The sequence below is a fragment of the Giraffa tippelskirchi genome, chromosome 4 (genome assembly GCF_054371585.1).
Source record: "Giraffa tippelskirchi isolate mGirTip1 chromosome 4, T2T-mGirTip1v1.2.pri, whole genome shotgun sequence".
NCBI lineage: Eukaryota > Metazoa > Chordata > Mammalia > Artiodactyla > Giraffidae > Giraffa > Giraffa tippelskirchi.
In genome coordinates, this window is record NC_137278.1 from 36,799,360 (window position 1) to 36,811,542 (window position 12,183).

The 12,183-nt window shown below is 37.8% G+C and overlaps 1 protein-coding gene across 12 annotated transcripts in view; it reads left to right on the forward strand.

Moving 5' to 3' along the window:
• The window catches only part of TIA1 (TIA1 cytotoxic granule associated RNA binding protein), a 30,406-nt gene extending 25,973 nt beyond the window's left edge, over positions 1–4,433 (forward strand). For all 12 annotated transcript variants that reach the window (XR_014083177.1, XR_014083178.1, XR_014083176.1 and 9 more), the window contains 2 exons: positions 754–899; positions 1,831–4,433. Coding sequence is in view for 9 of the 12 variants with exons in the window: in XM_081594479.1 (XP_081450605.1) it covers positions 754–899; positions 1,831–1,957 (273 nt within the window). In the remaining 3 variants the exon portion in view is untranslated. The remainder of the gene's footprint in view (positions 1–753; positions 900–1,830) is intronic.
• The last annotated feature ends 7,750 nt before the right edge of the window (positions 4,434–12,183 follow it).

Below are 12,183 nucleotides of genomic sequence, written 5' to 3' on the forward strand. Positions count from 1 at the left end.
CTACAATGATGGCATATAGGGGCTCTTCCTACATGTATAATATTATAGTTCCAGAGTGATGGTTCATGGATGCAGTGGTGACATGATGAATGTGACTGCCTCAACTGACTCATGCTCACACCACAGTGGATTTTAAAATGTTCTGACAAACCTAACAGGGTATTAAATTTTTTTCTAATTCTTAGTAGACTTACGTACTATTCGGAGAACTCACAAGCATGTTTGAATTCAGTTGAAACAAAAGCTATAAATATATTTAGGACTTTGGTGTTTTCTTCTAGATTTTGCCACCTTTGTTTTTCCAGGCAGCTCTAGTAGTTCAAACTTGATCCCACAAACATTTCTATGAGGAAATAGTAAATGTAACATTAAGATAGGATTGAGAAAATCCTAAACTATATAACTTTCTTAAGTAAACTGAATATAAGCATAGTCTTCATATCTTCCTTATCTAAAGGAAACAGTCATATGGATAATTTACAAAACACTTAAATGTTATCCTGAGTTTAATATTTATTTCTAGGCCATTACCTGCTGGCTCAAAGAATATGGCATTTAGAGCATCACTGTAGAGTTGAAGCAGTATGACCTCGCAGTTTTTTAGCAGTGACAACTTACTTTTGCTTATCCTTTAGTTGTCATTGTAATGATGACCCTATGTGTTATGGCTATGTATTTGTGGTATATAAGGACTGTATATGCACCTATAATTTCAAATAATACTAAGTTATCTGTTATAACTTTACTTAACAGCAAAATCAAATTGGATATCCACAAGCTTATGGCCAGTGGGGCCAGTGGTATGGGAATGCTCAACAAATTGGCCAGTATATGCCAAATGGTTGGCAAGTACCTGCATATGGAATGTATGGCCAGCCGTGGAACCAGCAAGGATTTAAGTAAGCACACTTGTTCTTTTCCTTCATTATTAACCTTTGAAAATGTCAAGAACTTAAGAAGAGATTTTAAGTAATTAGCAGGTAATGTGGCCTTCTATCTAAAGCGTAGCCTTTGAAGGACTTAGAAAGTCTTTTACATTATAGTTTTAAGTGTATATCTTTAAAAAATTGCCTGCAAATGTGTTGCTTTGATTTATAACCAGCATTATAAGGACTTTGGTAATGCTTGAATGACTCAACAAATATTTAAGTAAGAAATAGGAACTTAATAGTTGTTAAGGTTTTTATGTGACTAATGGTCACTAGCCTTTCTTGGATACAGTTATTTTGATCCTAGTTGCTTTATTCATTAGGCTTTTTTCCTGTGCAGAGGGTTTATTCATACATTGTTATACAAAAACTTCTCTATACATCCTGAATTATGCGATTTTATTTAAATTTCTGAAAAACACTTTGCAGTTTTTATTTAAAATGAATCTTGTTATGCTGAAATATTTATAAGCTTACATATACTAATAAATATTTTAATTTCTTCTTTGAGTAATATAAATGCAAGTCCGTATTATACCAGATGATCAAGATTCTTTGAGACAGTGGCTTGTTCAACATATGTCAAACCCCAGGAGAACAGTTCTGAAATTAGAGATGAGTTTTTATGAATTCAAAGGGAATAAATGTTTATAGATAAAGGGTATTTTCTTAGCTGTAGTAAAACTAACAGAATTAAACCGTACAAATTAAAGCCACATGGATGCTTATTTTTAAAAGAAAAAACCTTTTGCCTTTGCTTTCTCTGACATAACAATTATTCTTATATTTGGGCTTAAGAAAAAGGATATTTCCCACATATGTGTAATTTCTTCTTGGCATTACATTTTATTTTAATCAGTGGATTTCCCTTCCCCTCTGCTTCTTTCACATTCTCCACCAGTCAGACACAGTCTTCTCCACCATGGATGGGACCAAATTATGGAGTGCAGCCACCTCCAGGACAGAATGGCAGCATGATGCCTAATCAGCCTGCAGGGTACCGAGTGGCAGGGTATGAAACCCAGTGAAAAAGGACTCCAGAATCTAAAGTCAGGGGCTTAAGGCTACAGGGAGTAGTAAAGCCGTTGTTTACTTACAGATTTATCAAATCAGTCAGTGCAAATGTCAGATACAGTGTATTTATTTAAAAGATTCATTTTTCAATCATGAAATTACTTATCATCCACATTGTTTTAAAAAGAAACAAGATGCTGGATGTCTGCCAATTTTTGCCTTCATTACCTTTTTTGATAAAGTTTCTCAGATCCTTGTTTCAAATACAAATGCAGGGATTGCTGCCACTTTTTTAAAATTGAGGCAGAAAATTGCACAATGTTGAACTTTTTTCCACTGAAGTAGTGTGCAGTTCTAGTTTGCATTCCTGATATGATTTAAAACATGTAATATAAAGATGTAAAAAAAAAGAAAAACCAAAACTGTGCAGAGTCTAGAAGTTCTTTGTAATCTTCAGCTAATGCACAATTCTGTTTTAGGTTTTTTTGAAATAGGCATTGTTTGAGCTGTCCCATCGCCACTGTTTTCCTCTGCCGTTTTTAAATATAAATTATTAGTTTACATCATTTTTGTATCTACATTTTTTCACAAATTTGTCTTGCCTTATTAAAGTTCTGTAAAATACACTTAAATGGGAAAAAAAATGATGTTCATTTAGATTGAAAACTTTTCTCAGATGGATTGATAATTGTATTCATCTTGTGTTTTATATGAGAAGGTGCCTCAAGAATTCCCTGTTGAATCTGTTTAAAAGGGTTTTTATCTTCTGTGATAAACTTTGCTGTGTACCAGGAATTATAAAAACAAAAACTTGTTACTAAAGAAAATCTCTGAAATGTGATAAGTTCTTATGAACCCATGTTAATTTCATACGTCAACTTCTATATTTACATGTATTATTTCATTATGTAAAATGTTTTAGCAATTTAATATTTTGCACAGTTACCAAACTTTGTATGTCATTTCCTCCTTAAAGGCATCATGCAGAGTCGACAGGAGATTTATAAAGTTTTGTTTGCATGTGAATATCAAATACACACTTTGGTAGTCTTTGAATACAAAGTCATCAGCTCTTGTTTTTCAAGAATTTTGAGACACAAAGTTGTATGTAAAAATATATTAATTTGCCATATTCTAGTTATATTTACTCAAAAAGAGTAAATCAACTTGATTTTAATATGTACAAATGATAGCTGTGAAACTGTAGAATATCCTTATGTCAGGCATGGGGTTCCTTGTGAACTCCAAAATTAGCCTGAATGACCAGCCGGGCAAAGCATTTTTAAAATGTTCAGAGGCCAAAAGATAAACAAAAAAATACAAAAACCCTTGAAATCCTACCTCCTTAAACCGCCTTCCAAGAGGAGAATCCTCAGTGCAATCATTACTTTGATTCTTTTGGTACCTGTTTTCCTGGAGTTCCTAGTTTTATTATTTTGGGTTGGCTCCAAGCATTAAGAAGTTTAATCTTTGATGGCATTGTTCTAGTTTTTAAATTTCTAGTACATTTCAGAGTCTCGTAGAACAATTGTGGGAGATTTTGTTTTGTTTTGTTTTCAATAAAAGTCACAAACTCTCCTGTTTGACTCACAAAGGGAAAGGATCCCCACTATACCTATTTGGATGCTTGGTTGTTCTTTTTAAGACCAGAGAGCTCCCATGTTTTGTTTAGGAACAGAAAAGGCCCATGGAATCTTAAGAGATTCCTGGCCTGTATTCTGCAGGTAGCAGCAAAGGAGCCTGAACTGGTCTCTAAGCCAATACTCCAGTAAACCAGAGCCCAGGAAAGACAGCTCTTAAATGTGTAATTCTCTGGGGCTCAATTCTATGCAGTTGTAAACACTTGGAAATTTTATTTCCTTGTTAACTTCTACAGATCAGGGCATGCAACCAAAAGCAGCTTAAATGAAATACTCAAAAAATGAAATAACAGGATGCTGTTTTTAGATTCTTCTGGTTTATGTTCCTGTTTTAGGACCCTCGTTGTTTTTCTCTTATTCAAAAAAAATTTATGTCCTATACATCTGTGGACTGCAGGGTAAATTATTTGGGCATAAATAATCTAAGCAAAAGTGTAGTTTTCCTTTCATTTTGACTATCTCAAGTAATACTTTTTATTAGCCAATATTTTTTATTGCACAATTCTAAAATGTACAGACTACTTTTTGAGAAGAAAGTAGTATTACTCAAAGGGTTACTACTGAACAAATTTGCAATTCAGGAACATTGCTAACTTTGCTTTAAATCTTATTCTCAGTGTTAAATCATTTAAAAAATTTACAGTCTAAAAATCATACTGGTATTAGTATCCGGTAAGGAAATTACAGTCTTTAAAATGAATTCATTCTCTGCAATATACATTCAGATTTTACTTTAAAATACATCTGGTACTGTAAAGAACCTGAAGTGATTCACACTTAAGGGGTTCATTAATCCAGTATTCATTGCCCTGACTGTTTGGATATTAAAGTTCCTTTATGTTTTCTATAACCTTTGGGATCTTCTTGCAGTGATTATTGTGTGTGAGATTTTTTTTTTTTCTTTTTGGTCTAGCCATATTGTTATATTCACTCAGGTATTTGTTAGATTTCTTTTTAATCTTATTCCAGAAACCATGCTTTGCATTGGGATACTGCAAAGAATTGCTATAGAAAACTTATTATATGAAATCAGGATCTCATTTTCCTTGTTGATATTCTCTCCCTGTGGAAAATGAGACTCACATTCTAGTTTTATTCTTGTTTTGTTTCTGTGCTTGCTCAGCTTCCTTTTGTATGTATGTTAAGAGTTCTATTGCTTTGGAAAAGACGGTTGATAAGGACTAGTTTGCGTAGAGAATTAGAGTTGAGTTTACTAAGAGCTACAGGGTGCTCTTGAGGTTACAGTTGAATTGGAAAAATAAACTGTGTTTGTAGGAAATAAAGAGCAAACCCTTTCAATGAAAGAGTGATGATTTCTAAAGACAGAATCTTTGTGTACAGGGTTATTGCCTTTTTTCCAGTGACTACATTTTGACTGTTTAGAACTTGAAGAACATACCTCTAAAACCACAAATTTTAATTTAAGAACCTTGAGTAAAATGTATATGAATGAGTCTTAGTTGAGTAGTACTTTACATTATGGCCTCTGAAGTTGGAGGCTGAAGTTATTCTAATAGTAATTCACCTAAAAAAGGAAAAAGTAGATTTTTGACTCAGGGTTAATATGCTTAAATGAGTTACTGCACAGAAAGTAGGAGTTAAGCAGATTTACATACTAGATAAATGAGATCCCTAGCTTATCTGTTTTCAGCTCTAGAAGACCAATAACCATACTTAAACACGCAAGATTTAGAGGCTCCTACTGTGGAAATACTAAGCTGCTCTTGAGTGAAAAGACAGATGCTGATATCTGAGGGTCCTCACCGACTCAGTGGACATGAGTTTGAGCAAGCTCCAGGAGGTGGTGAAGGACAGGGAACCCTGGCATGCTATAGTCCATGGGATCGCAAAGAGTCAGACACAACTGAGCAACCGAACAACAAAACCGAAAAGTAACTGGCCACCAGACCTCTTCGAGTGGAGTTTGCTGACCAGTAAGCCCTGCCCATGTACACAAACCTTCCAAACAGGTTTTTAGTGCTTCACTTTTCAATGAAGTCAGCCAAAGGTCACCAGAAATTGAGAAAAACTTTGATTGCAAAAGGTAGAACTAAATAAAAAGCAACTCTCAAGAATCTGAAAACTTATACTGTATTCAAGAAATTAAAACAGAATACTGATAAAATGTCACAACAAGAAATGAGAATAAATACATTCAGTGAGAGTATTAAAAGACAAGGAGATGTTCTGGAACAGAAATCAAAATTAGAAAAAATAAATATGGATCAATTGAGGAGGTTTATAATATGAAATCATTAAGTGTTCCAAGAAGAAAACAGAAAATAGGGGAGTGGGTAGAATTTATTAAATAAAGGAAAATTTCCCTGATGATTTTTTTGAGTTTTAAGATTGAAGAAAGGCTAATGTTGAGTTTGCACAATAAATAGGAAAGATCCATATGAAGCCATACCACTATGAAATTTTAGGACGCCAAGCCTCTAAGGGGCCCATCCTAAAATTTACCAGATAGAAAAAGGATTGAGAAAAATACCCAATGACAACATTGAACCTAGGAATCAGTGGGGCACTGTTTTCAGAAGTGTAAATGAATTATGTCATGGGTCACAATAGAATAAAGACGAGATATGTAAGTTCATAGAAGACTGATTCTCAGGGATAAACTGGATAAACTCCATCAGAACAAGAATTAAGTCAGGAAAAAAAATACGATGTAGTATCTAGCAACAGGATCAAACAGGAGTGAGATAACAGGAAGTCCTAGCATTACAGTTGTGAAGAGACCTGGCAGCCAATCCAGATTGATGGTCAGCAGGCCAGACTTAAGGCTCTCTAGAGGTCGGGGTGTATATTGTGAGAAGTTTCACAGAACTATGGAGAATGTGAGAAGACTAAATACTGGAAAATCAGGCAGATGGGAAGAGACAAACCAGGGAAGACATTGTGTAAGAAAAGAAACATTCCCTGAGCTAAGTACACGCACCAAGCTAATATTTCTTGTTTTCCTGAATTATATTCATAAATATTTGTACTATTCCACTGCTTTGGTTTTCTTTGGCAACTCCAGTTGTATGTTGGATTTCCTCTGCCTGTCATTGATTTCTATCATTTGTTCTTAATTATTTTTATCTTTTCGTTTGCTTTTTTTTTTTGGCACCGTGACATACGGTATCTTAGTTCCCTGACCAAAGATCGAACCCGCGTCCCCTGCATTGGAAGCGTGGAGTCTTAACCATTGGACTGCCAGGGAAGTCCCTGCGTTTCTCATCTCTAATCTCTGTTCCTTAATATGCTTCCTGTGGTATCCCGACTCACTGGTGTTCCTTTTAATGTAACCTTCATTTCTGGAAAAAAAAAAATTTTTTTTTCTGTTTCCTAAACTCTACCAATTTCTGTTTCACTTTAGGGACAGCTCTTCCCTGAATTCTTGTATTTCTTAGCTGCATTTGCTTCATTAGATTTTTAAAATTTACATTGGAATGTCAGTGTATTATTTTCAACTGCTTTATGGGAACATTTTCTTGTGAGTTTTCTCCAGGGAAACTCTGGGTAAGTTTTGCTGTCTTTCTTATTTTTAATTACAGAATCTTGGTACAAATGCTGTGCTTACTCCTTTCTGTTTATTCATATTTGAAATGGTTGGTTTTTTCTAGACCAAGTACCAGCAGGAGGATGAAGGGGAAAGACCCTGTCAGGGTTTCTTAGCTCCCTCCTCTGTGGCTACAATGAATTGTCTCCTTAAAAGCGTAGCCATGGTTCCTCTCTGGGATGAGGCCCTGTTCAGAAGTTCTGTGCCAGCTGAGCGCCCTTGATTCCTTCATGTGCTCCATTAAGTGACAAAACTCTTGTCTTCAAGGAGATCCCCTAACTTGCTTTCTGAAAGACATCTCCTCTGGACCCTTTAGGCACTTAACACATCTTCCCTCCCCCTCCTCTTCCAGCACTCACATACTAGTTCAGTCCTTCCGACAGCTGGCTCCACGCACGGTTTGGCTCTGACTGAATATTTGCAAGTGATTTCTGAGGTCTGCCACTGCTGGCCCCCTCCTCACTCCCTGTCCTTCCCCCACAGCACTCGGTTGGCCTCCCATCCAATACCACACTTCTTCTCAATGTGGAATGTGTTGAGTTTTCTCTGTATCCCTGGCTTCACTGAAGATACTGTCTGTGGGAGTTTGTGGTCATAGGTTTTCCTTATTGCTCCCTGTGGTTTCCAGGAAAAGGGTAAAGATCCAGGTACCAGACTGCTAACCTTTCTACCAGAATCAGAGCCCAAAGGAATCTTTTATAGATGTAGATCTGATCATGACTCTTCCCTTCTTGAAAGTCTTTGCTTCAGATTATATTTAGGATGTAATCTAATATCTTTGGAAAAGACCATGATGCTGGGAAAGATTGAGGGCAGGAGGAGAAGGGGGCAACAGAGGATGAGATGGTTGGATGGCATCATTGACTCAGTGGACATGAGTTTGAACAAACTCCGGGAGATGGTGACGGACAGGGAAGCCTGGCATGCAGCAGTCCATGGGGTCACAAAGAGTCTGACACGACTGAGCAACAATGACCAAAATCTTTAATACGGCCTGCAGTTGTCTTCTAAAGTATAGTCGGTGCTTACCCAACTTCACTGCAAGCCACTTTATATATCAGAATCCTATCAGGAGACAGAGACCACCACTAAAATTTGAAAAGGGAAATTTTAGTGTAAATAGTGAAAAATGGTCAACCCCTAGAAGGAGTCCAAAAATTGCAAGTGCAAAGAAAAAAAAAAGCTACTACTTCTGGGCAGAGTGGACAGTGCAGAAGCTAAGGGTTTAGGAGAGCACTTGAAGTTTCTAACCTTTTCAAAGTGGGCTTGATTATCACAGGAACCTGCAGCCTGGTAAGAAATGTGCGTGGGCCAGACCTGTTCCTTAGGAGCTGCCTACCATTGGCCAGAGTTGATCTTTAGAAATGGTCCACCAGGTGAGGGAGCTAGGGTTGCCAGATTTAGCAAGTGAAAGCACAGTCCCAAATATTACATGAAACATACTAAAAGTTATATGATGTTTAACTGGAATCCCAAGTTTAACTGGGTGTCCTGTATTTTATCTGTCAGCCTTTGAGGGTGTTACAGGCTGGTGCAGCCAAAACTGCCACAGAAGCAGCTGTAACTGAGGAAAAGTGTAGCCTGAGGGTGCAACGGGGACAGGTCCAGAGAACCACTGAGGGGAGCACCCCTGGGTCTTCTGTACACTGATCCATTGGATTGCACACTGAATATAAAGATTGAACCAGAACCCATAAGGAACATTCCTTCCTGTCATTGCCTTGCATGTTCCTCTAGTTCCCTCTGTTGGCAGAGCCTAATATTGAGCCAGCTGGCACAGGTCAAATGCTTCACAAAGCGAGGCATAGCAGGGTGGATTGGGGATCAGGACTCCCATTGCAGAACCCTGCCGTGTGAATGCCTCTTGTCTGTCTGCTGTTTGTCTTCAGCTCTCCACCTAAATGTCTCTTCCTCTAAAACTTCTTCCTTTCTCTACCCACAATCTAAATCAGGAGCCTCTCAAGTCATCTTATAGTCTTCCTTTAGAGCATTTGTCATAATTTTAAGTTATGTATTTATGTGATTATATCTTTAAAACCTGTGTTCCCCATTAAAAGCTGGTGACTGTTTTCTTCAATGCTGTATATATACCCTGTAGGTAGTAAATCATTTAATTAATTTAATTATCTCAATCTCATTTTAAACAAATGGCTTTCTGCTGTGTGCTGATAGTACTACCACCTAAAATACTGGTTGTGAGGTGGTAAGAGCTAAAACTAAAGGACCAAACCAGGGCCAGTTCTATGAGATCTACCTTCCAAAATGTGGGGTGTAGGCACGTAACACATTCAAGTAGAAATATCCAGTAGATAATGATGTTGAATTTGGAAGGGAGATCCAGACTGGAATAGAGATGGGAGTCATCAGCATTTAGGCTGTAGTTCAACCCAAGGAGTGGCAGTCACCCAGAGAGACAGTAGAGTAAAAAGTGGACTGAGGACAGAACTCTTAGGTCTGTCTCAATGGAAGGGGGCAGAGACAGCTAAGCTTGCAAAGGAGAATGAGGAAGAGCTGCCTGACAGGGGAGAAATACTGAAGGCCCATAATGTTGCAGAGATCAGGAAGAAAACAACTCAAGGAAATAGTAGTCAAGGGTCAAGTGTGGCAGAGGGGAAAAATGTTCACTGGATTTAGCAATAAAGAAGTAATTGGTGACTTTAAAAACTAACACTTTCAGCGAAATAGTAGGAACAAAATGTGGATGCAGTGGGTTAGGGAGTGGGAGGTGTGGATGTTTAGTGCAGACTGCCTTCCTGATTCAGTGGGCTGTAGAGAGAAGGAAGCAGAGAGGAAGGAGCAGATGGATTTAAGAAAGCAATAATTTTTTTAACATCTCAAGACAATAAATTATGAATAAATCACAAAGGTAAGTAAATGATCACCAAAAACAAAACCTCTACTGTTCACCCATTTGGAAATACACAACAAAAAAATACCTCTGTTTTATATAAAAAACTGGAACAACAGTTCAAGAATGCATTTGTGTGCATGTGTGTACTATTTCTCTAGGATACTTAGAATTGAGAGATGGAGTAAAGAATGTAAAGTGTAAAAATTGTATGATATATATTGTCAGATTGCCCTCTTAAAAGTTGTATCATTTTACACTCCAACCAGAAATGTCTGAAAGCACCCATTTGCCCCGCTTTTACCAATGCTGATTGTTATTAAGCTTTCATTTTTGCCAATCTGAGACATGTAAAATGATCTCTTTTATTTCTCTGATTGCAAGTAAAGTTAGTGATTTTTTTCCCCATGATAATTGGTTGTTTGTGTTTCTTTTTTGTGACATTTCTGTTTATATCCTTTGTCCGTTTGACCTCCAAGGACTTTTAGACATAGTGATTGCATATTGAATAATAACTACTGAAGCCCATGCACCTAGAGCCTGTGCTCCACTACAAGAGAAGCCACCGCAGTGAGAAGCCTGTGCACTACAATTAGAAGCCCCCACTCGCCACAACTAGAGAAACGCCCTTGGAGCAACGAGACCCAGTACAGCCAAAAAATAATTTTTTTTTTTTTTTAAGAAATATGATCATAGTATCTTATGTTAAGTGACAAAAGCAAGTTGCAGGAAAAAGATAACAGTTATCTTTGAAAGTAATAGAGGAAGTTTTGAAAACAATACTTTTGAACTAGACATCTTTCTTAAAGAACTAAGTATAATTAGAGTGAAAGCTGCTGCTGCTGCTGCTAAGTCGCTTCAGTCATGTCCAACTCTGTGCGACCCCATAGACGGCAGCCCACCAGGCTCCCCCGTCCCTGGGATTCTCCAGGCAAGAATACTGGAGTGGGTTGCCATTTCCTTCTCCAATGCCTGAAAGTGAAAAGTGAAAGTGAAGTCGCTCAGTCGTGTCCGACTCTTCGAGACCCCATGGACTGCAGCCTACCAGGCTCCTCTGTCCATGGGATTTTCCAGGCGAGAGTACTGGAGTGGGTTGGCTCATGCGAATGGAGAAGCTCTAGAAACATTCTTAAGGTCAGGAAGACAAGGTTATCTACTATTACCTTATTAATTAATTATTTCCAGGACTTACCTGGTTGTCCAGTGGTTAAGAATCCACCTTCTAATGCAGGAGACACAGGTTTGATCCCTGGTCAGGGAACTAAGATCCCACGTGCCTAGGGACAACTAAACCCACACGCTGCAACTGCTGAGTCCGTCCACTCTAGAGCCTGTGGTCCCCAAGAGAAGCCCACACCCTGCAACAAAGACCCAGGGGAGCCAAAGAAGAACGGAAAAAAAAATCCCAAACCTATGACAATTAGAAAAATACTACAAAAACAATGAGAATTAGGTGGGTAAAAAAATGTTAACATACTGAAATAAAGAAGGCCCTTATTTGTATAAAGCCCTTATTTGAAGAAGGAATTGAAGAACCCAGTGTGCCTGGCTTGGAAGAAAGAAACCTCTTTTAGAATGAGGTTGTTTGGAACATATAATGTGTATCAACTGAAAACAGATCTCTTAGGATGCATTTGGGCAATTCCGTTGGAAAAAAATTTAAACACACTCACTTTACAACAGTCTCTCAATTGTGACACTGTTAACATTTTGGTCCAGATAATTCTTTGTTGTAAGGGCTGTCCTGTACATTGGAGGAGGAACTTCAACACCTATGGCATCTACTAGATGTGTAAGCAGTGCTCCCAACTGAGAACAACTGCTTTGTGTAATCACTTGGCACTAATATAATCATAAACACAACCAGACGTTGAAACCCCACCATTATTAGGTGATCATTTAGATGATCCAGGATATACTTTTTTAAAGAATTTTTTTGGCTGCACGGGCTCTTCGTTGTATAGTGTGGACTTTCTCTAGTTGTGGTGCATGGGCTTCTCTCTTGTGGCACATGGGCTCTAGGGTGTGTGGGTTCAGTAGTTGCAGTGTGGGGCCTCAGTCCCTCCATGACATGTGGGATCTTAGTTTCCTAATTAGCGATTTAACCCATCTCCCTTGTATATTGGAAGGCAGATTCTTAGCCACTGGACAGCCAGGGAAGTCCTGATCCAGGATATTCTGATGATCATTTTAAAACTTGAAATG